The sequence below is a fragment of the Bufo gargarizans genome, chromosome 3 (genome assembly GCF_014858855.1).
Source record: "Bufo gargarizans isolate SCDJY-AF-19 chromosome 3, ASM1485885v1, whole genome shotgun sequence".
In the NCBI taxonomy this organism is placed as follows: domain Eukaryota; kingdom Metazoa; phylum Chordata; class Amphibia; order Anura; family Bufonidae; genus Bufo; species Bufo gargarizans.
The window spans coordinates 338,147,917-338,173,918 of record NC_058082.1 but is presented as its reverse complement, the minus strand read 5'-3'; the positions used below and the strand labels follow the sequence as shown (position 1 = coordinate 338,173,918).

The 26,002-nt window shown below is 42.8% G+C and overlaps 1 protein-coding gene across 2 annotated transcripts in view; it reads left to right on the top strand.

Moving 5' to 3' along the window:
* The window catches only part of LOC122932824 (platelet-activating factor acetylhydrolase 2, cytoplasmic-like), a 173,051-nt gene that overhangs the window by 55,199 nt on the left and 91,850 nt on the right, over nucleotides 1-26,002 (top strand). Inside the window, exon 10 of one of the 2 annotated variants that reach the window (XM_044287456.1) lies at nucleotides 1,777-1,994. The exons of the other annotated variant lie outside the window; for it this stretch is intronic. Coding sequence (XP_044143391.1) covers nucleotides 1,777-1,874 — 98 coding nt within the window. The 3' untranslated portion in view covers nucleotides 1,875-1,994. Of the gene's footprint in view, nucleotides 1-1,776; nucleotides 1,995-26,002 lie in introns of those variants that run through there. 2 annotated transcript variants of the gene reach the window in all.

Sequence of the window (26,002 nt, the reverse complement as noted above, 5' to 3'; positions counted from 1 at the left end):
ACTCTAAGCGATCAAAAAGGCGTATGCACCCCAAAATAGTACCAATCTAACCGTCACCTCATCCCACAAAAAATGAGCTCCTACATATGACAATCTCCCCAAAAATAAAAAAAATATTGCTCTCAGACTACTGAGACACTAAAACATGATTTTTTTTGTTTAAAAAATGATATTAGTGTAAATAAATAAAAAGTACACATATTCGGTATTGCCGCGTCCGTAAAAACCTTCTCTATAAAAATATCACATGAGCTAACCCCTCAGATGAACACCACCTTACATCACAAAAAGTCTAATAGCAAGCGATCAAAAAGTCATATGCACCCTAAAATAGTACCAATCAAACTGTCATCTCATACCGAAAAAAATTTGCCCCTACATAAGACAGTCGCCCAAAAAATAAAACTGACTTCAGACCTGAACTGGTCCTTAAAAAGTGGTATTGGAAATTTTCAGAAAATTTTCAAGATTTGCTTCTAATCTTCTAAGGCCTCTTTCACGCGGCGAGTTTTCCGTGTGGGTGCAATGCGTGACATGAACGCATTGCACCCGCACTGAATACTGACCCATTCATTTCAATGGGACTGTGTACATGAGCAAAGTTTTTCATCACTTGTGCGTTGCGTGAAAATTGCAGCATGTTCTATATTCTGTGTTTTTAACGCGACGCAGGCCCATAGAAGTGAATGGGGCTGCGTGAAAATCGCAAGCATCAGGTCCTGCAAGAAGAAGAAAGAAGACAAAAACGGCTGCGCGATCTAGTGGATGAGGTGAGTAATTTTAGTATTATTTTTTAAACCTCAATGGACATTTTACTTATCATTCTGTATTAAAGAATGCTTTATTATAATGGAAAATAATAAAATCTACAGAACACCGAACCGAAACCCGAACTTCAGTGAAGAAGTCCAGGTTCGGGTCTTGGTACCATCATTCAGTTTTTTGCATGCAAACTCGCGCAGGCTTCCCTGAACCCGCCCGCAATGCATCCGGACTGAATCCGGCACGCTCGTCTGCAAGGGGCCTAAGCGTTCCGAGTCCCCAAAAAATAAAATGACATTCACAAAATGATCCAAACACGAAGTATACGTATTGGAAATGTTAAGTAGTAACTATTTTTGGAGTTATTACTGTCTATTGTAAAAGTAGAGAAATTAAAATTTGTAAATTTGCTAATTTTCCAAATTTTTAGTAAATAATGACATTTTTCTACTTAATTTTCCCACTGTCATGAAGTACAATATGTGATGAGAAAACAATCTCAGAATGGCCTGGATAAGTAAAAGTGTTTTAAAGTTATCACCACATAAAGTGACACATGTCAGATTTGCTAAAAATGGCCTGGGCTGGAAAGTGAAAATTGGGTTGGTCCTGAAAGGGTTAGGCCTCCTGCACACGACTGTATGTGTCCCGTTGCTGTATTGCAGACCGCATTTGCGGATCCCCAATACACGGGCACCGTACCGCGTGCATTCCGCATCACAGATGCGGACCCATTCACTTCAATGGGTCCGCAAATCCGGAGATGTGGAACGGAACCCTACAGAAGCACTATGGAGTGCTTCCGTGGGGTTTCGTCCCATACTTCTGTTCCGCAAAAAGAAAAACGTGTCCTTTCTTTTTTGCGATCCGCTGCGGCTGCCCCACAGTCGGTGTTCGTGCATTGCGGCCCTCACGGCCACGGGGTGCACATGTGCCGGAGGCCTTAAGGTGTTGTGCTCTGACTGACACTCCCAGGTTCTGCTCTCACTAATAGTTCATGTCTGTTTTTGTCAGATCTGCCGATATCTGTTCCCAACTTGGAAGATCTGAGGGAAGTGATTCAAGCTCAAGTCATTTATGGATTTCCTTTAATAAATGACAGCAAATTATGAGTTGGACATAGGAAGATGGAAGTCTGTCTTTGGGACTGGTGCTAAGTCGACTGTGCTGGAGCCTGAGAGAATGGGGCTTTGTTGTGCTGTAATAAATAAAGCACTGTTGGTGAGAGTATGGCTGGGTTATTGTGTACTATGTCCCCAGTCAGTGACAGACGCCCTGCTGAGAACTTGCTGCCGCCTATACTGTGCATGTGCCAAACATAGATCATCAATTGTGCAGGAGGCTTATGTAACAACTGACGCTCATTTCATTCCAGAAAAATATCTTTTAGAAATGAATTCTGCTCTGCATCCTGTGGAAGATGCACAGTACACAAACATGGCCTAAAGGGTTTCTGTCACCTCAGATGTGCTAATGTCAGCTGCGGTATATTAGTGCCGTCTCACTGCCTAAAGCCTTTATTGAGTAAAACAAACTTTTATAATATCCTAATTTCTCTAGGAGCCGGGGGGGGGGTGTTGAACCTGCTCCTAGAGGCTCCTTTTCCCCACACCTTTTTACGCCCTTCTTCTCTTGATTGACAGGCCAGGGCAGCGCTGCTCTCCTCCCGCTGGCTGTGTCTACAGTGTAAAACTCACGCCGTTCAGTATTCAATACTGAATGGCGCAGGCCCAGTGAGGGAAGGACACTCGGCAGCTTCTGGCTCCCTCACTGCGCCTGCGCCGAATACTGAACGGCGCGAGATTTACACGGCAGACACGCGCCCCCCCTTCTCCTAGAAGCTAATTAGTTCATTTTTCTCAATAAAGGCTTCAGGCAGTGAGATGGCACTAATATAGTTATGTTCAGCTGACAGTAGCACATCGCTAATGTCAGCCAGCTTAAAGGGGTTGGCCGGGTTCAGAGCTGAACCCGGACATACCCTTATTTTCACCCAGACAGCCCCCCTGAGGCTAGTATCAGAGCATCTCCTGCTCCGATGCGCTCCCGTGCCCTGCACTAAATCGCGCAGGTCACAGGCTTTTTTGTTTTCAATAACACACTGCCGGGCGATAACTTCCGCCCGGCAGTGTGTTTGGTGACGTCACCGGCTCTGAGGGGCGGGCTTTAGCTCTGCTCTAGCCGTTTTACTGTACGTCACCGGAGCTCCTAAAAATGCGCAATTTAGCGCAGGGCAAAGGAGAGCATCGGAGCATGAACTGCTCCGATGCTCATGTCAGGGGGGCTGCCGGGGTGAAAATGGAGGGATGTCCGGGTTCCGCTCTGAACCCGGACAACCCCTTTAATACCCATTTTTCAGAAGTCTCATTTCAAGTGATGACTTATTCCTGGCACATATAATGGCGCTTATAGATGTATCTCCGTGCCACTACACAATTGTCTATGTCTAGAAGTAAACTCGCCCGATGGTGGGCCAAAAAGAGACTTGCATTTCACTGCATTGGCGAAATACCATGCTTAGAGAAAATGTTTGAAGGTAGATTTTGTTTTCTTGCATGGCATCGCTCTTTTCATTAGAAGGGATATCTTTTCAGCTGAAACATGTACAAGTATACTCACTGTGCAAGCAGACACTCATGTGACATCTTCTGGGGAATGGTTGCACTGAGAACGAAAGGTTGTGCGCACTGTCATATTTCGTATTCTCAGTGCTATGCTCAGTGGGAAAGAGTCACATAGCCAGAATACAAAACCTCACTGAGCCGCATACAGAGGGGGTTTAGTCGAGTGAGCGCAGAACCATAGCACCGGTTTATATTTGTTTTTTAAAAGATTATCACAAAACTGTATAACATATACATCATAACATACAACTAATGACCAATATCACACTGTCAAGATTGTCTTAGGTCCTACACAGCAGACAAACATATTGCAGATATAATATTAGTAAGGCCGCTATCACATCAGCATTTGTTATTTCCGTTATTGTGTTCCGTTTTTACAACGAAAATACCAGAACTGGCACATAACTACATAAGTATAGTGTTGGAAATTGGGCGCAGCAACACAAGATGAGAAGATTCTTTTGTTTATTCAGACACAAGAGCAGCAAGACGGCGTTGAAATAAATATAAAATCGGGCAGAACACGGCATGATATAGGTGGAAGTGTGAAGCAGCAAGGAAAAAAAAAGGCAGTGCTTGGTTTATGTCCCCAAACACTGTGTTTCATTCCCCAGAGAACAAAGGAATAATTAGTATTATTATAGTTCTGCAGCGTCCCGCAGTCTATAGACATCAATGTGTTTCTTACAGATTACATCATTACAACATTATTATACATAACATACGACATCACCAATATATTCATAACCATTGATATACATAGTTTACACCTCCAACAACTTCGAATTGGACAAAAGTTTCTTATCTATGCCTACATAATTCATTCCCTTGGGTCAGCCATCAGTACTCTCCAGTCTTAGTCCTTGTCTCCATTCTCCTCTCCAAGGAGACATATGAACCATTAACACTTGAGTTGGTCATCTTTATTTATTACCTATCCCAACACCAAGGGTCAAACATAATCATAAACATGTAAATAGCCTTCTACGATTTTAGCAAACAAGTACATTAAAGGGGTTCTCCAGGCTTTAAATATTGACCTATCCTCAAAATAGGTCATCAATATCAGATGAGCGGGGTCCGGCACTCCTGCCAATCAGCTGTATGAAGGGAAGGCGCACACAGTATGCACGTGCCATCTCTCTTCTCACTTGCTGCCATTATGTCTATGGCAAAGCAACAGCAAGCAGGAAGGAAGATGGCATGCGCCTTCCCTTCATACAGCTGCTTGGCGGGGTTGCCGGCTGTCAACTTCCCACCGATCTGATATTATTGACCTATCCCGAGGATAGGTCATCAATATTAAAAATCCAGAGAACCCCTTTAATCTTATCTAAAATCCCCATTGCTAATGCAACTATTATATACTTTCTGAAGCCCACCATTACATCATGATTCTTTAATCAATTACTTAACCCCTTAAGGACCGGGCTCATTTTCACCTTAAGGACCAGGCCATTTTTTGCAAATCTGACCAGTGTCACTTTAAGTGGTGATAACTTTAAAACGCTTTGACTTATCCAGGCCATTCTGAGATTGTTTTTTCGTCACATATTGTACTTCATGATACTAGTAAAAAAAAGTCAAAAAAATAAATTTTTTTGCATAATAAAATACCTAATTTACCAAAAATTTGGAAAAATTAGCAAATTTCAAAGTTTCAGTTTCTCTACTTCTGTAATACATAGTAATACCCCAAAAAATTGTGATGACTTAACATTCCCCATATGTCTACTTCATGTTTGAATTATTTTGGGAATGATATTTTATTTTTTGGGGATGTTACAAGGCTTAGAAGTTTAGAAGCAAATCTTGAAATTTTTCAGAAATTTACAAAAACCCAATTTTTAGGGACCACTACAGCTCTGAAGTCACTTTGCGAGGCTTACATAATAGAAACCGCCCAAAAATGACCCCATTCTATAAACTACACCCCTCAAGGTATTCAAAACTGATTTTACAAACTCCGTTAACCCTTTAGGTGTTGCACAAGAGTTATTGGCAAATGGGGATGAAATTTGAGAATTTCATTTTTTTGCCTAATTTTCCATTTTAACCCATTTTTTCCACTAACAAAGCAAGGGTTAACAGCCAAACAAGACTGTATCTTTATTGCCCTGACTCTGCTGTTTACAGAAACACCCCATATGTGGCCATAAACTACTGTACGGCCACACAGCGGGGCGTAGAGTGAAAGGTGCGCCGTATGGTTTTTGGAAGCCAGATTTTGCTGGACAGTTTTTTTGACACCATGTCCCATTTGAAGCCCCCTGATGCACCCCTAGAGTAGAAACTCCATAAAAGTGACCCCATCTAAGAAACTACACCCCTCAAGGTATTCAAAACTGATTTTACAAACTCCGTTAACCCTTTAGGTGTTGCACAAGAGTTATTGGCAAATGGGGATGAAATTTGAGAATTTCATTTTTTTGCCTAATTTTCCATTTTAACCCATTTTTTCCACTAACAAAGCAAGGGTTAACAGCCAAACAAGACTGTATCTTTATTGCCCTGACTCTACTGTTTACAGAAACACCCCATATGTGGCCATAAACTACTGTACGGCCACACAGCGGGGCGTAGAGTGAAAGGTGCGCCGTATGGTTTTTGGAAGCCAGATTGTGCTGGACAGTTTTTTTGACACCATGTCCCATTTGAAGCCCCCCTGATGCACCCCTAGAGTAGAAACTCCGTAAAAGTGACCCCATCTAAGAAACTACACCCCTCAAGGTATTCAAAACTGATTTTACAAACTTTGTTAACCCTTTAGGTGTTGCACAAGATTCAATGGAAAATAGAGATATAATTTCAAAATTTCACTTTTTTGGCAGATTTTCCATTTTAATATTTTTTTTCCACTAACAAAGCAAGGGTTAACAGCCAAACAAGACTGTATCTTTATTGCCCTGACTCTACTGTTTACAGAAACACCCCATATGTGGCCATAAACTACTGTACGGCCACACAGCGGGGCGTAGAGTGAAAGGTGCGCCGTATGGTTTTTGGAAGCCAGATTGTGCTGGACAGTTTTTTTGACACCATGTCCCATTTGAAGCCCCCCTGATGCACCCCTAGAGTAGAAACTCCATAAAAGTGACCCCATCTAAGAAACTACACCCCTCAAGGTATTCAAAACTGATTTTACAAACTTTGTTAACCCTTTAGGTGTTGCACAAGATTCAATGGAAAATAGAGATATAATTTCAAAATTTCACTTTTTTGGCAGATTTTCCATTTTAATATTTTTTTTCCAGTAACAAAGCAAGGGTTAACAGCCAAACAAAACTCATTATTTATGGCCCTGATTCTGTAGTTTACAGAAACACCCCATATGTGGTCGTAAACTACTGTACGGGCACACGGCAGGGCGCAGAAGGAAAGGAATGCCATACGGTTTTTGGAAGGCAGATTTTGCTGGACTGGTTTTTTGACACCATGTCCCATTTGGAGCCCCCCTGATGCCCCCCTAGAGTAGAAACTCCATAAAAGTGACCCCATCTAAGAAACTACACCCCTCAAGGTATTCAAAACTGATTTTACAAACTTTGTTAACCCTTTAGGTGTTGCACAAGATTCAATGGAAAATAGAGATACAATTTCAAAATTTCACTTTTTTGGCAGATTTTCCATTTTAATATTTTTTTTCCTGTAACAAAGCAAGGGTTAACAGCCAAACAAAACTCATTATTTATGGCCCTGATTCTGTAGTTTACAGAAACACCCCATATGTGGTCCTAAACTACTGTACGGGCACACGGCAGGGTGCAGAAGAAAAGGAATGCCATACGGTTTTTGGAAGGCAGATTTTGCTGGACTGGTTTTTTGACACCATGTCCCATTTGAAGCCCCCCTGATGCACCCCTAGAGTAGAAACTCCAAAAAAAGTGACCCCATTTTAGAAAGTACGGAATAGGGTGGCAGTATTGTTGGTACTAGTTTAGGGTACATATGATTTTTGGTTGCTCTATATTACACTTTTTGTGCGGCAAGGTAACAAGAAATAGCTTTTTTGGCATGTTTTTTTTTTTTGTTATTTACAACATTCATCTGACAGGTTAGATCACGTGGTAATTTTATAGAGCAGGTTGTCACGGACGCGGCGATACCTAATATGTATACAATTTTTTTTATTTATGTAAGTTTTATACAATAACTTCATTTTTAAAACCAAAAAATTGTTTAGTGTCTCCATAGTCTAAGAGCCATAGTTTTTTCAGTTTTTGGGTGATTATCTTGAGTAGGGTCTAATTTTTTGCGGGGTGAGATGACAGTTTGATTGGCACTATTTTGGGGTGCATATGACTTTTTGATCGCTTGCTATTACACTTTTTGTGACGTAAGATGGCAAAAAATTGCTTTTTTTACACAGTTTTTTTTTTTTTTTTTTTACGGTGGTCACCTGAGGGGTTAGGTCATGTGATATTTATATAGAGCCGGTCGATACGGACGCGGCGATACCTAATATGTATACTTTATTTTTATTTATGTACATTTTACACAATGATTTTATTTTTGAAACCAAAAAAAATCATGTTTTAGTGTTTCCATAGTCTAAGAGCCATAGTTTTTTCAGTTTTTGGGCGATTATCTTGAGTAGGGTCTCATTTTTTGCGGGATGAGATGACGGTTTGATTGGTACTATTTTGGCGTACATGCAACTTTTTTGATCACTTTTATTACCTTTTTTGGGAAGTAAGGTGGGCAAAATTTCAATTTTCTCATAGTTTTTATTTTTTTATTTTTATGGCGTTCACTGTGCGGGGAAAGTAACATGACCATTTTATAGATCAGGTCGTTACGGACGCGGCGATACCTAATATGTGTAGTGTATTTTATTTTTTTAATTTTTATTCAGTGATAAATGTTTTTTTTTTTTTATCTTAACTTTTTTCACTTTTTATTTGATTTTTTTGACCCAGACCCACTTGGTTCTTGAAGATCCAGTGGGTCTGATGTCTGTAAAATACAGAACAGAACCTATATAGGTTTCTGCACTGTATTTTACTTACACTGAACAGGTCTATGCTTTCAGCACAGATCTGTTCAGCACCATGGACAGCAGGACGCCTGATCAGGCGTCCTGTTGCCATGGGAACCTTCCCCGTCTGCTCAGTTATGGTCAGAACTTCGCAGACGGGGAAGGGTAAGGACGGGGTTCTGGGGGGGCTGTCTGGGGGCTCTCTCCTTCTCCCATCGGGGGGCTGCAAAGGCACAGCAGCCCCCCGATCGGAGAGGGAGGGAGCTCCCTCTTACTGTTAACCTTTTCCATACAGCGGTCCGTACGGACCGCTGTATGGAAAGGGTTAAACGGCTGACATCGCATCAACGATGTCAGCCGTTTATACCAGGGTGCCAGCAATGTGCTGGCACCCTGGTATACCCACTGTACACCAACGATTATGCAATGGGAGGCGGGCGGGGGATCGCGATCCCGCCTGCCGCACCGCCCGCCTCCCGCAACGCCCCCACTGCATGCGACACCCCCCCTGCACCACCCGCCGCCATCAAATCGTGCAGGGGTGCAGGGGGGGGTTAACAATATTGATTTCGGGCACTCTGAAGTTTCTGATCCCCGCGGTCAGGGACCGCGGGGATCAGAAACGGCAAAAAGCGCAGCAAACCGCAGGTCTGAATTGACCTGCGGTTTTCTGCGATCGCCGATACGGGGGGGTCAAATGACCCCCCCCTGCGTTGTTACGGGATGCCGGCTGAATGATTTCAGCCGAAATCCCGTTCCAATTAAACCCAGCGGCGCCGGAATTAAGATTTTAAGTTAGGACGTACCGGTACGCCCTTGGTCCTTAAGGACTCGGGAAATAGGGCGTACCGGTACGCCCTATGTCCTTAAGGGGTTAAGGACCTCTATTTTATTAAGGGTACTTTCACACTTGCGGCAGGACGGTTCCGGCATGCTGTTCACCCTGTCGGATCCTTCCTTCCGCTGTTTCGCCGTGCCGCCGGACCACCACTCCGTCCCCATTGGCTATAATGGGGACGGGGCGGCGCTCCGGCGCAGTACGGCAGTTCGCGGTCAGAGGCCGCCGGACTAAAAAGTCGGACATGCAGGACTTTTAGTCCGGTGGCCTCTCGCCGTGCACTGCCCTGCTGCTCCGGAGCTCCGTCCCCGTCCCCATTATAGTCAATAGGGACGGAGCTGCGATCCGGGGGCACGGCAAAATAGCGGCAGGACGGATCCAACAGGGTGAACAGCCTGCCGGATCCGTCCTGCCACAGGTGTGAAAGTACCCTTAGTACATCAGGATTAGAATCTGTCTCACTTGCCAATTGATGTTAGGGTTATGTTTGCTTAACCATGGTAAGCCCAACACCAACGTAGTAGGCAGACCCTCCAACACATAACAGGAGGTAGATTCCTGATGCAAATCACCCACTCTTAAATAAATGTCATTCACTACCTGCGACAGGCATTTTTGGGCGAGAGGTGCTGAGTCAATTGCAAAGACTGAAATACTATTCTCTAATGCATTAGTAGTCAACCTGTAAATGTGTACAAACTGTCCATCAATCAAGTTAACTCCTGTGCCACCGTTTTGGACTCTAGCGCCACCTCGGCATACAGGAGAAAACGAGTACTACCAGTAAAAGACAAAAGTAGGTTTTCTTGCTCCCCACCCACACTACCAATAGTAATTTGGGGATTAAACTTTTTCCTTTTTGTTTACACCTTGATGCTGCAAGTACGGACAAATATTCACAAAATGTCCCTTCTTGCCACAACAAAAGCAAACTCCTTTCACATGAACCAAGCTTTTGCCAGCAGTTCCAGGAGTAGGTCCTCCTAACTCCATAGGCTCATCACAAGGCACAACCACCTGTGTCTTTCCACCATACGTGTCAGAGGAAGCAGTACCCTTATTGGACAGTACGTCCTGAAGGTGAGGACCCCTAGATCTCTCCCTCAGGCGTCTATCAAGACGTACAGCAAGGGACATAGCTGCTTCCAATGACTCCGGATTTTCATGAAAAGCCAATGCGTCCTGCAGTCTCTCAGAGAGACCCTGGCAGAATTGGCTACGGAGAGCAGAATCGTACCACTCTGTATCCGTAGCCCATATCCTAAATTCAGAGCACTAGGTCTTCGCAGAACGTTCTCCCTGCCGCAAACCCCTTAACTTGGTCTCGGCCTGAGAGATCCGATCCGGGTCATTATAGATAAGACCCAAGGCTCTAAAAAATTAATTTACCGACCGGAGGGACGGTGATCCGGTTGGCAGAGAAAAAGCCCAAGATTGGGCGTCCTCTTTAATGAAATAGCAATGAAATAATCCTACCCACACATTGACACTCATCCCCAGAAGAGTATGAACGCAGCCTAAAGTATAATTTACATGACTCCCTGAACCGGATGAAATTGTCACTACACCCGGAAAACCTGTCCGGGAGAGCTACCTTCGATTCAGGGCAGGCCTGGAACCGGCAGCCTGTGGACTCTGAATCTGCAAAACCATCGCACGGAGGTCTGCTACCTTCAAAGTCAGATTCTGCAGCTGTTCGACCAGTGCAGTCATAGCATCCATAGCTGCACAGATCAGAAAAAAATGGCGGCATGGGCTCTGGATAATGTCACGGATGTAGTAGGGGAGAACACCAAAAGACAACAAGGAGGAAGGGAAAATACACTAGGCCTCACCACTAGGGAAGGAAAAGGGTCACCACCTATAAAACTCTGCTCCTGGCCATAACTCCTATCCGTATGGGCACCTCTCGATGGTAGAGATGCCCATACACAGGAACCTAGAAAACCCTGGTGGCCCTCAGATGCCCTAATGGTAATGACAGGGCAGAAACAACCCGCTCCTTCCCTGGTGAAGGAACCAGCGTCTCGCTGAGGCCTAGTAAACATCAAAGGTGGTGGGGAATACAAAATACAACAAGCGGAACACCTAACTTCTGAGGATGATGGATGAACAGGACTTCAACTAGAACCACACTCTAGATCTTCCAAAAACCAAATAAAGCTATCCAGAGCAAGGAGTGATGGGTAAAGTCAGACTAAATTGGGGGGGGTAAAGGTCACATGATCCACACCTGAACAGGAGGTGTGGACATACAAGCAACACACAGACCAAAACCAAAAGAGGCTGTCAGATCACTAATGTGCAGATAATCTTTCAGACCTTCTAAAACCTGTCACCGGTGTGAGAAGAACACTCTCCAGGAGGTAGGTGCATGTGTGTCAAAGTCAACAATCAAGAGAAGACTTCACCAGAGTTAATACAGGGGGTTCACCACAAGATGTAAACCATTGGTGAGCCTCAAAAACAGGAAGGCCAGATTAGAGTTTGCCAAACGACATCTAAAAAAGCCTTCACAGTTCTGGGACAACATCCTGTGGACAGATGAGACCAAGATCAACTTGTACCAGAGTGATGGGAAGAGAAGGGTATGGAGAAGGAAAGGAACTGCTCATGATCCTAAAGCATACCACCTCATCAGTGAAGCATGGTGGTGGTAGTGTCATGGCGTGGGCATTTATGTCTGCCAATGGAACTGGTTCTTTTGTATTTATTGATGATGTGACTGCTGACAAAAGCAGCTGGATGAATTCTGTAGTGTTTCGGGCAATATTATCTGCTCATATTCAGCCAAATGCTTCAGAACTCATTGGACGGCGCTTCACAGTGCAGATGGACAATGACCCAAAGCATACTGCAAAAGCAACCAAAGAGTTTTTTAAGGGAAAGAAGTGAAATGTTATGCAATGGCCAAGTCAATCACCTGACCTAAATCCGATTGAGCATGCATTTCACTTGCTGAAGACAAAACTGACGGGAAAATGTCCCAAGAACAAGCAGGAACTGAAGACAGTTGCAGTAGAGCTCTGGCAGAGCATCACCAGGGATGAAACCCAGCGTCTGGTGATGTCTATGCATTCTAGACTTCAGGTTGTAATTGACTGCAAAGGATTTGCAACCAAGTATTAAAAAGTGAAAGTTTGATTTATGATTATTATTCTGTCCCATTACTTTTGGTTCCTTAACAAGTGGGAGGCACATATGCAAACTGTTGTAATTCCTACACCGTTCACCTGATTTGGATGTAAATACCCTCAAATTAAATCTGACAGTCTGCAGTTAAAGCACATCTTGTTAGTTTCATTTCAAATCCATTGTGGTGGTGTATAGAGCCAAAAATGTTAGAATTGTGTTGATGTCCCAATATTTATGTACCTGACTGTATATACAATAAAAAATAAATAAACATCAAGTACCACATTTAAAAATGTCTGAACTATTAAAATATTTGTAAAATTTTCCTGCATGGTAAATGCCGTAATGGAGAAAATGAAAAACACACGATTTGCAATTTTTTTATTACCTTGTCCACCCAAAAAGTTGAATAACAGTGATCAAAAAGTTGTACGTACCCCAAAAATGGTACCAATAAAAACTACAGCTCCCATACAGCTTTGTAGACTGAACTATAAAAAATGTTATGGCGAAAATGATAATGCAAAGAAAATGTACATTCTTTTCAAAGGTTTTTAAATTTTTAACCCTTTAGGACCTTTGATGTACTAGTACATCATGCTGGAAAGTGCCTTGCCGACCTTTGACCTACTAATACATCATGATGTGCACGCTTGATCAACACAGGAGCCTGTCTGTGACTGACAGCCAGGCCCCTGCTATATCTGCCAGCATAGCTGTAAACGCCGACCGCGGCATATACGCAGATCACAGATGCAGAGGGCTCCATTTAACCCCCAGCTGTGGTGACAAGGTGCTGATGGCTGCCATGGCAACCCCAGGAATGGCAAATGCCTCAGAGTCTGCCATGTATTGAAACTTGGAATCACTGACAGTTTCGGTGTAGTACAATACAGCATGTATTGTATTTTATTGAAATAGGGATCAGACTCTAAAATGTTGAAGTCCCTAAGGGACAAAAATGAAAGGTGAAAAAAAAAAAGTTTTATAAAAATGAAAAAAATAAAGTGCTCATTTCCCACCATCTAAGGGTTTTTAATTTAAAAAAGTAATAAAAATAGACATATTAGATATTGCCACGTCTGTAACAGGTGAGCGTCATAAAAAATAAAGACTTTGCCAAAACAGACATTTTTTGGTCACCTTGTAATACTGAACAGTCCAAATATCTTATGTACCTAAAAATTGCACCAATAAAAACTTCAACTCTTCCTGGAAAAGCCCCTACACCAGATGATTGGCAGAAAAAAAAAAAAAATGGCTTTCAGAAAATGGAGACACAAAAATATGATGTTTAAATGCTTTATTAGGCCTTCTGCACACGACTGTAGGTGTCCCGTTGCCGTATTTTGGACCACATTTGCGGATTCGCAAAACACGGGAACCGTTCCGTGGGCATTCCGCATCACGGATGTGGACCCATTCACTTCAATGGATCCTCAAATCCGGAGATGCAGAACGTAACCCTACGGAAGCACTACGGAGTGCTTCCGTGGCGTTTTGTCCCGTATTTCCGTTCCGCAAAAAGATAGAACATATATTTTTGCGGAACGTCCAGATCGCGGACCCATTAAAGTGAACGGGTCCGCGATCCGCTGCGGCTGCTCCACGGACCGTATTCGTGCATTGCGGCCCGCATTTTGTGGACCGCAGCACGGCCACGGCACGCACACGTCTGTGTGCAGGAGGCCTTATGTAAAACTGAAACAAAAAAATTGACATATTTCGTATCGTCGCATGCGTAACATACTGTTCTTTAAAGATAAATGCAGAAAAATTGAAATTTGCTAATTTTTCAAAATGTGGGGTAATTTTTTTGGGGGGGTTTATAAATAAAGGTGAACTATATCGACTCAAATTTACCACTGTCATTAAGTACAATGTGCCATGAGAAGACAATTTCAGAATGACCACGTAACATGACACGTCAGATTTCCAAAATTTGCAAAAGGCGTCCTGAAGGCATTAAAAGTAATAAAACAAAATAAAAACCATACAAATTTGGTAATGCTGTAATCGTATTGAGCCACAGAATAAGATCATATAATTTTTAGGGCATAGGTAACGCAAAACCCCAAAAAACTTGTCTTTTTTTTTTTCAATTTTACCTCACACTGAATTTTTTAACCTTTTTCCAACAGAAAACTTAGTAAATTAAATGGTGCCATTGAAAATACATCATGTCACGATAAAATAAGCCCTCATATGGCTATGTGAACGGAAAAATAAAAAAGTCATGGCTATTGATTGCGGGGAGTAAAATTTAAAAAAATGAAGGGGTATTCCCTTAAAGGTGTATTCCCATCTTGGACATTGGGGGCATATCACTATCACACCTCTGGGACCTGCACTAATACTTAGAACTTAGCCCGCAAAGTGCCAGAAGACACACCAGCCACCCTCTATTCGTTTCTATGGAAGCACCAAAAATAGCCAACTATTTTCGGGAGTCCCAATGAAATGAATGGGAAGCGCACCACGCAAGCATGGCCATCACTCCATTCACTTCTATGGGGTTTACAGAAATAACCGAGCCAGTGCCCAGCTATTTTCGGTGCTCCTATATGAATGAATGGAGGACGGCCGCACATGCTTGGTGCACTCTCCAGCACTTTGCAAGCTCTGTTCTAAGTATAGGAGCAGGTCCCAGAGGTGGGACCTGCACCTTTCAGACATTGGAGGCATATCCTAGCAATATGTCTCCAATGTTAAAAGATGGGAATAACTCTTTGAGGGGTTAATAACCTAAGCTGTCTCTTTAAAGCAATCCTCACTTCTGTAGCTGATTCTTGACCAAGAATTCAGGGGTCGGGGTGTAACACTTCTTTGTAATGCAACCTCAGGGTGGACCCCAATGTCAGACAACGTACATGTTCACAGTTACCTCTGCAGGCGAGCAATCTGCTCTATGTGTGTACACGGATGGAAGAAAACTCCTGAACATATGAAAATGGAGACTCAGACAGCAATTCTCCAAAATACTTTTCACTACACTCACTCTTTACATCTGGCCTGCTTCAGATTTTTTTTTTTTTATGTTTTATTATGTAAAACTGAAAGAAAAATAGACATACTTGGTATTGTCACGTCCATAATATACTGTTCTTTAAAAAATAAATTCAGAGAAATAGAAATTTTGAAGTTTTCAATTTTTTCCCAATTTTTGGTAAATTTTGGATTTTTTTTTATAAATCTAGGTGAAATATATATTGACTCAACCTCAGGGTGGACCCCAATGTCAGACAACGTTCACGTTCACAGTGACCTCTGCAGGTGATCAATCTGCTCTATGTGTGTACACGCACGGAAGAAAACTCCTGAACATATGGCAATGGAGACTCAGTAGTTTTCTCCAAAGTACTTTTCACTCTTTACATCTGGCCTGCTTCTCAAGAACATTTCTTGTTCTAAGTAGTATACGGTGGAAATAAAAAGTGTACACACCCCTATTAAAGTATCAGGTTTCTGTGATGTAAAAAAAAAAATAGACAAAGATGAATCATTTCAGAACTTTTTCCACCTTTAATGTGACATACAGACGTGGACAAAATTGTTGGTACCCTTTGGTCAATGAAAGAAAAAGTCACAATGGTCACAGAAATAACTTTAATCTGACAAAAGTAATAATAAATTAAAATTCTATAAATGTTAACCAATGAAAGTCAGGCATTGTTTTTCAACCATGCTTCAACAGAATTATGTAAAAAAATAAACTCATGAAACAGGCATGGACAAAAATGATGGTACCCCTAACTTAATATTTTGTTGCGCAACCTTTTGAGGCAATCACTGCAATCAAACGCTTCCTGTAACTGTCAATGAGACATCTGCACCTCTCAGCAGGTATTTTGGCCCACTCCTCATGAGCAAACTGCTCCAGTTGTGTCCGGTTTGAAGGGTGCCTTTTCCAGACTGCATGTTTCAGCTCCTTCCAAAGATGCTCAATAGGATTGAGGTCAGGGCTCATAGAAGGCCACTTTAGAATAGTCCAATTTTTTCCTCTTAGCCATTCTTGGGTGTTTTTAGCGGTGTGTTTTGGGTCATTGTCCTGTTGCAAGACCCATGACCTGCGACTGAGACCAAGCTTTCTGACACTGGCTAGTACATTTCTCTCTAGAATTCCTTGATAGTCTTGAGATTTCATTGTACCCTGCACAGATTCAAGACACCCTGTGCCAGACGCAGCAAAGCAGCCCCAGAACATAACAGAGCCTCCTCCATGTTTCACAGTAGGGACAGTGTTCTTTTCTTGATATGCTTCATTTTTTCGTCTGTGAACATACAGCTGATGTGCCTTGGCAAAAACTTCGATTTTTGTCTCATCTGTCCACAGGACATTCTCCCAGAAGCTTTGTGGCTTGTCAACATGTAGTTTGGCATATTCCAGTCTTGCTTTTTTATGATTCGTTTTCAACAATGGTGTCCTCCTTGGTCGTCTCCCATGTAGTCCACTTTGGCTCAAACAACGACGGATGGTGCGATCTGACACTGATGTTCCTTGAGCATGAAGTTCACCTTGAATCTCTTTAGAAGTCTTTCTAGGCTCTTTTGTTACCATTCGGATTATCCGTCTCTTAGATTTGTCATCAATTTTCCTCCTGCGGCCACGTCCAGGGAGGTTGGCTACAGTCCCATGGATCTTAAACTTATGAATAATATGTGCAACTGTACTCACAGGAACATCTAGTTGCTTGGAGATGGTCTTATAGCCTTTACCTTTAACATGCTTGTCTATAATTTTCTTTCTGATCTCTTGAGACAGCTCTTTCCTTTGCTTCCTCTGGTCCATGTCGAGTGTGGTACACACCATATCACCAAACAACACAGTGATTACCTGGAGCCATATATATAGGCCCAATGGCTGATTACAAGGTTGTAGACACCTGTGATGCTAATTAGTGGACACACCTTGAATTAACATGTCCCTTTGGTCACATTATGTTCTGTGTTTTCTAGGGGTACCATCATTTTTGTCCATGCCTGTTTCATGAGTTTATTTTTTTACATAATTCTGTTGAAGCATGGTTGAAAAACAATGTCTGACTTTCATTGGTTAACATTTATAGAATTTTAATTTATTATTACTTTTGTCAGATTAAAGTTATTTCTGTGACCATTGTGACTTTTTCTTTCATTGACCAAAGGGTACCAACAATTTTGTCCACGTCTGTATAAACTGTACCACTCAATTGAAAAACAAACTGAAATCTTTTAGGTAGAGGCAAGACATTTTTTATTAATTTTTTATAATATGGTTGCATAAGTGTGCACACCCTTAAACTAATAATTTGTTGAAGCACCTTTTGATTTTATTACAGCACTCAGTCTTTTTGGGTATGAGTCTATCAGCATGGCACATTTTGACTTGCCCACTGAAAAAACACTCCAAATCTGTCAGATTGCGAGGCCATCTCCTGTGCACAGCCCTCTTCAGATCACCCCACAGATTTTCAATCGGATTCAGGTCTGGGCTCTGGCTGGGCCATTCCAAAGCTTTAATCTTCTTCTGGTGAAGCCATTCCTTTGTTGATTTGGAGGTATGCTTTGGGTCATTGTCATGCCGATAGATGAAGTTCCTCTTCATGTTCAGCTTTCTAGCAGAAGCCAGAAGGTTTTGTGCCAATATTGACTGGTATTTGGAACTGCTCATAATTCCCTCTAGCTTAACTAAGGCCTCCATTCCAGCTGAAGAAAAACAGCCCCAAAGCATGATGCCGCCACCACTATTCTTCACTGTGGGTATGGTGTTCTTTTGGTGATGTGCAGTGTTGTTTTTGCACCAAACATATCTTTTGGAATTATGGCCAAAAAGTTCAACTTTGGTTTCATCAGACCATAACACCTTTCCCCACATGCTTTTGGGAGACTTCAGATGTGTTTTTGCAAAATGTAGCCTGGCTTGGATGTTTTTCTTCGTAAGAAAAGGCTTTCGTCTTGCCACTCTACCCCATAGCCCAGACATATGAAGAATACGGGAGATTGTGGTCACATGTACCACACAGCCAGTACTTGCCAGATATTCCTGCAGCTCCTTTAATGTTTCTATAGGCCTCTTGATAGCCTCCCAGACCAGTTTTCTTCTCGTCTTTTCATCAATCTTGGAGGGACGTCCAGTTCTTGGTAATGTCACTGTTGTGCCATATTTTCTCCACTTGATGATGACTGTCTTCACTGTGCTCCATGGTATATCTAATGCCTTGGAAATTCTTTTGTACCCTTCTCCTGACTGATACCTTTTAACAATGAGATCCCTCTGATGCTTTGGAAGCTCTCTGTGGACCATGGCTTTTGCTGTGGAATGCGACTAAGAAAATTTCAGGAAGGACCAACTAGAGCAGCTGAACTTTATTTGGGGTTAATCAGAGGTACTTTAAATGATGACAGGTGTATGCTGACTCCTAGTTAACATGATTTTGAATGTGATTGTTTAAATCTGAACACAGCTACATCCCCAGTTATAAGTGGGTGTGCACATTTATGCAACCACATTATTTTTTGTTTTCTTCCCTCCACCTAAAAGATTTCAGTGGGTGGAAAAAGTTCTGAAAAGATTTATCTTTGTCTCATTTTTTTTTTTACATCACAGAAACCTGACATTTTAACAGGGGTGTGTACACTTTTTATATCCACTGTATGTGTGAATGGGCACTCATATATTAGGAATCACATTGGATTAATAAAACACAGTTTATTTGGTGCTGAATACAATAAACAATACTAGATCAAATATACAATAGATATAAAAACTAGAAAAATATATATTAAAAATTGGTCATATAGTCTCTGGCCGTTGTATTTATAACAATAGATACACAGCGATCTAGTGTGCTGCCCTTGAGTTTGCTGGTATACCCTAAGGTTGGGCGACCCCCGGATGGTGAATCAAGCTGTTGGTAATACGCTATTGAGTCAGCGCGCAAAATAAGCACATATATCAGAGCAATATATAAGATAACTTTGAATCAACAATATGGAAATACAGAGCAATGTCGTTGTGTTCTAAAAGAGTTTGCTGCTATGGTATCCGAGTGCCTGGAATTGGCAGGTATTCTGTGTTAGTCATGTCATGTCCATCAACCATTCAGATATATGGTGATTCATGTAGTGAGCCAAAAATATGATGATTCGTATAACAATATATTCCAAAAGTATCCTCTAAAAATATATCACTCTTACGTTGTATCAATTCTAATTGAATTGTTACTCAAAAAATGTTCTCCATAAACCCCTATAATATTTGTCAGGGTTGTTCCTCATGCTCTATTTAGTTATACCTGTTGTACTCACTGTTGTGAGATCTGCATTCATTCGTGGCGTCCCACGTGGTGGTTAGGTTGGTAGGCTTACCTCAGTTGATGTGGTGTATAGGGCTGAGAAGAGAGGTTAGTAATTTCTTACTTGGATTAGTTGTTAAGAAAGTTCCGCAACTCGTGTTACCAGTGAAATAATGTACCGCGCTGATTGTCTGCGGCGTCCCCGATATGTGTGACATTATGTCAAATTTGCTTTTTTTCCTCCCTTTTTTTTTTTTTCAATACACACAAAGGGAATAAACGTGTATAGCAAAACATGTGTTACTGCAATACTTTTCTGTGAGAAATACTTCATTTTCTTGAAAAATGTCAGGGGGACCAACATTTACAGCCATGACTGTACTACTTCAATCATCTATTTAATGTGACTAGGGTGCATCATTAGTTTGGAGCACCATTGCATCACCAGGAAAAGGAGAGCCGTCCTTAACATTTATATACTTGGTACATTCCTTGTTCTAGCCCAGGCATGCTCAACCTGCGGCCCTCCAGCTGTTGCAAAACTACAACTCCCAGCATGCCTGAACAGCCTACAGCTATCAGCCCACAGCAGGGCATTGTGGGAGTTGTAGTTTTACAACAGCTGGAGGGCTGCAGGATGAGCATGCCTGTTGCAGCCTAGCTCTGGATGGTATTTATTCCAGGCAGGTTATACTTTCAGCTCCTGCAGTTAGCTTATGTTCTCTCTCTCCTTTTCTGTTCTGACACAGGACAAGTCTGAACTAGTCTAAATAATTAGTCTAAATGTTCTCACTCCTTCTCTCTATATGGAAAGGGTGACACCAGCCCCTTCTTGTGGTGACTGTAAATATGGCCTATTATCACCTTACATGCAACTAATACAATGAATACATACACCGTACAAAAGTACATTCTTAGCCTCTTTTTTTGCAGTGTATCGCCGTTCTGCAGTAGGGCACTGCACAAGGCTAATAAAACTGTATTTCCTATTTCTTTTCTATAGGTTGTTGTATTATTTCCACACCGGAAAAATGTAATGTCCAAAAAGGGAATGCTATCATTAGCTATCTAATATACAAATTGTAAATTCATAACTTTTTTATTCAAATATTGAAAAAAAATATATAAGAAATATCAAACCAGGCCATCAAAGAGGACCTTTCATCTGGTAAAAAATTGTGAACTAAGTGTCATGATCTGTACAGCGGCGCCCAGGGATCTCACTGCACTTACTATTATCCCTGGGCGCTGCTCCGTTCTCCTGCTATGCCCTCCGGTATCTTCGGTCACTTGGTTATAGTAGGAGGAGGCTGCCCTTGTTCTCCTGGGCGTCTCCTTCTTCTAGGGCTGTAGCACTGGCCATTTCTATAATGGGCCGTCCATTCAGTTACGCAAGTTGCATAAGGCACACGAGCGGCATCTGTGTTTTGCGGATCTGCAATTTGCGGACTGTAAAACACGGCACGTTTGTGTGAACAAGCTCTAACTGCCTGTATAAACTAGAATTTGAGATTACAACACTCCCTCCTTTATCCGCATTCCTAATAATTATGTCTGAATTCTGTTGCAGTTCTTTTAAAGGGAACCTGTCACCATGAAAATGCAGTGTAATCTGTAGGCAGCAGGTTATAGAGCAGGAGGAGCTGAGCAGATTGATATATAGTTTTATGGGAAAAGATTCAGTAAAACTTGTATTTCATTCATTTAAATGCCTGCTCATTGTGAGCTCTGAAGTCAAGGAGGCGGTCCTATCAGTGATTGACAGCTATCTCGGTATGCACAGAGATAGTCATTTTTCTCAGCAATGTTGGCACATTTGAACATGGGACCAACACAAGCGCACATGTAACAGGTCGGCCCGATTTACAGGTACAAATTTGTCGACAGATGCCCTTTAATATGACGTATAGTCCTAAAGACATCAAAGTCCACTGCAGGAACGAAACGTATTCTCTTTCTTAACAAAGAGGGTTAGATATACTATTAGATATACTATAACTAGATACATTTAAAATACAGTCAGTTATCTGCAATTTTGATGATTTCTGCTAGGATATCAGTCTTCTGTGTGATCTCAGGATTTGACCCTTTGCAACCTGACCTGACCACCGCCTGATCTCTTTACTGACAGCAGGCACTTGAACAGAGACTAATCCAAAACATAGCAACTTGGTAGTTCCCATGCAGCAGAATCCAGAGCCCTATACAGGGTTTTAGGGGGAGACCAGGGGAGCTACTTAGATTAGGAGTAGCCCCAGGTCATATATGTTCAAGTGGCATAGCAATCTACATCTGTTTGTTACAGATAGGGATGTTATATGTTACTAAAATACCTAAACCCAGTGGCATGGCTATAAGTGTCACAGAGGTTGAAGTTGTGACTCGGCCCCTAAGCCAGGGGGCCCACAGGGCCCCCCTTGCTAGTGGCGCACAGCCAATTGCGGTATTTTTCACTTTATAAGACATAGTGCATCTTATAAAGCTAATACTGGTGAGTGCTTCCATTATGGAAACGCTCACTAGTCTGCAGAACGTGAGGGAAGTGAAGCGTTGCGAACGCTGTACTCACCCCTCCTTTCTGTTCTCCTCCGGGCCGTGCTGCACTGTCCTGACTGCGTACAGCATCAGGTTGTAGTGCGCGCAATATGACTTGATGCTGCAGCTGGCCCAGAGAAGATCAGGGAGCGAAAAATGCAGGGGAGGCCGCTGGACCTAAAGAGGAGAAGCGCAGCATAAGATGTAAGTTAATTTATTTATTTTATGGTCTGATCTGAGGTCTGATACTTGGGGGCTCTTACATGGAGGTCTAGTTGGGGTCTGATCTGAGGTCTGAAACTGGGGTCTGATCTAAGGTCTGATATAGGGGGGATCTAGCATGAAGGTCTGATGGGGTTCTCATCTGTGGTCTGATGGGGGTCTGATCTGAAGATCTGATATAGGGGTTTGATCTGATGTGATATGGGGGTCTGATCTGAAGATCTGATATGGGGGTCTGATTTGAAGATCTGATATGGGGGTCTGATCTGAAGATGCAATATGGGGGTCTGATCTGAAGATGCAATATGGGGGTCTGATCTAAAGATCTGATATGGGGGTCTGATCTGAAGATCTGATATGGGGGTCTGATCTGAAGATCTGATATGGGGGTCTGATCTGAAGATCTGATATGGGGGTCTGATCTGAAGATCTGATTATGGGGGCCTGATCTGAGGATCTAATATGGGGGGTCTGATCTGAAAGGTAGGGGGGTATTTTATGTACTGATGCACAATATAAGGGGGTATTTTTGTACTGGTGCACATTATAAGGGGTTATTCTTGTACTGGCATATATTAGGTGGTATTTTTCTACTGGCACACATTATAAGGAGAAGTATTATTACGGGGAGACTATGGGAAACATGATTACTAGTATGGGCACAATGGGGTCATGTCATGGTCTTACCTTCTTGCTGTTCTCCTTCGTTTGACATGTGCTGGCGGCCATCTTGGTTTCTGGGTTTCTTGTAGCCTCCCACCCTGCGGCTTCTCCTTCCCACTGGGAGGAGCTGGATGCCTAGCTCATATATATAGGAGGTCTGTGGCTTCAGTTCCTTGCTTGGTCCTCCTGTGTTCACATGCTTCTAAGACTGCAGCTGCTTCTGGTTCCTGATCCTGGCTTCGTCTGACTACCCTTCTGGTTCCTGATCCTGGCTTCGTCTGACTACCCTGCTGGTTCCTGATCCAGGCTTCGTCTGACTACCCTGCTGGTTCCTGATCCTGGCTTCGTCTGACTACCCTCCTGGTTCCTGACCTCTGGCTTCGCAAGACCCTGCTTCGGTTTAGCCATCCGTTTGGACTTTTGCCTTACAGCTTTATTTTCAATAAAGCCTTCTTATTTCCACTTATCTCTTGTTGTACGTCTGGTCCATGGTTCCATGACAGGTCATTATTACTATTGGGGGCACTGTTAACACTATGCAGTCTAGGAGATAATTACTTCTATTAGTGAGAGTTTGAGAAGCACTATTACTATGGGGGCACCTTGGCGGAGCATCAGCTTAGCATGGAATGTAGATAAAAGATACGCGGCGCTCACCAGAGTCAAATCTTCAAAAGGGCTTTATTGCTGATTAGCAGGGTTGCATCAGCTGCACAGGCTGGGGAGCGGGACGGCACAGGTGTGTATAGGCAGTGACGGCCGTTTCGCGCTGAATCGCGCTTCCTCGGACCAGATACTAGGTACAGCGATGGGCACACCTGTGTCATGCACCTTCGCTAACCTGTATCTTGCGGTATTCGAGGAGTCATATGTTTTTTCCATGCAGAACCCCTTCATTAGGTACGTCCATCTCTATCTGCAGTATGTGGACGATGTGTTCCTGGTCTAGTCTGGCAGCGAAGGTTTGTGTAGGCAATTTGTGCAGTACATGAACGAAACAAACAAAATGAACATGAAGTTCACCCTCAACTTTGGTGGCAATAGTCTAGACTTTCTGGACGTGAAGGTCACCGTGGTTGATGGTACCCTGCAAACCACAGGTTTTCGCAAGCCCACTGCGACCAATTCGCTGCTCCACCAGACCAGCTTCCATGCCCCTACCATTAAGGAGGCCATCCCTTTTGGACAGTTCATACACCTTCGCAAGATCAACAGTGCCGATGAAAACTATTTTAGGCAGGCCCGCCAACTTAAAGATAGGCTACTCGAAAGGGGTTATCCTAGAAGGGACGTGATCGATGCGTTACATCGAGCAGCTCTTTGTCCCCGGTACAGTCTCCTTAGTGATCAGTCTCAGAATGACAACCAAGACAGGTTCACTTTCATCTTTAAATTCAGTCCAGCTGCAGATATTGTGAAACGAGTAGTGCTCAATAACTGGGACCTTTTGAAAGGTGATTCAGCTTTGGGGGAGCTGGCTTCTTGGCGACCCTTGATCACCTTTAAAAAATGTCACACCTTAAAAAACAGATTAGTTCATAGTGTGCTAAGGCAGACCAAATAGCTGAACTGGCTCCAGAGTAGGAGACCTCAGGGCAATTTTAAATGTGGGACGTGCTCTTTTTGTTCCCATAACTCGCAGGGGAAGTCTCTGTCTTTAGGGGGTATTACACATAGGGTCAATGACTTCATCATGTGTCGCACCTCTCATGTGGTCAATGTCGTATCATGTACCTGCAACAGGTTTTATATTGGCAAAACCATTAGGCCCCTGTTTGAGCGAATACTGGAGCATTTTTTTTTTTAATCAAATCATTTTTATTGAATGTTTTAAGAAAGCATTGTCAGGGCTCACATTCACAGTACGCCATTATAAACACCAGAATAAGATACTATCACAAATCGCGTCATCCGACGAAATGACTATTACAATAGTACACATTACACAATCATGAGTACTTGAAATGGCATATAAGATACATCACCAAAATACAATATGACCGCTGACCTTGTCAATGTCCCCAAACCTAACATGTTAATGCATCCCGCTGATCTTTCGAAACTGCACCCAAATCACCCTCCCACTTCAACATCCGCGACCGAGGGAACCCATCCAGAAACTTATCCAGCAATAGCGTATACACCTGGGAAATCAGTCCTCTCTTCCCTCCCTTTGGAACAATAAGTTTCTGCACCACATCCATTTTAGCTATACGACACCCTTTCCTTACCGTGACATCATAGGCATGCCTCAATTGCAAATACTTATAGAACCATCTCTTGGGGACATTAAACTCTTGCTGTATTCCCTGAAAGGATTTGAACACAGTGCCCTCGATTAATTGACCTATCCTCATCACCTCCCGAGACTCCCAATTCCTAAGACTGAATACTGGAGCATTTTAGCTCAATAAGGACGGGGCAAGGCTCTCCCCGCCTGATTGACCATGTCCGTTCGACCCACAGGGGTGATCCATCCAGCCTCTCTTTTGCTGGGATTGAGGCGGTGGGACCCATCTCACGGGGTGGGGACCGCCACCGCCTTTTGTTGCAGCGGGAGTCTCGATGGATCATCAGAACGGGTGCCATGGGACCCCATGGCCTGAACGATAAAAATGACATGGATGTCTTTCTTTAAGGCCCGTACGCTCTCCTGTTTTAGGATACCCAGGAATTTTGCCAGTTCTCACTGTCCATGCCATAACACTCTTATCTGTTGCCCTTAGTGACTGCTTTCCACTTTCCACTATCTGCTTTATTTCCCGAATGCAGCAGGGCATTAGGGGAATTTCTCTCCCTGTGCCCCCACCCCTTGACGGGGGCATTGCCTTCAGCTGTAAGAGAAACAGCACTTTTTATTTTCTAGCATTCCTCTGTACGTTATTGTAACTTATCTCCTCCATTAATTGATAAAGTGTTGCTTCATGTTTGCTGTAGCGATCTGCAGCGTGTATGTAATGTTGCTATC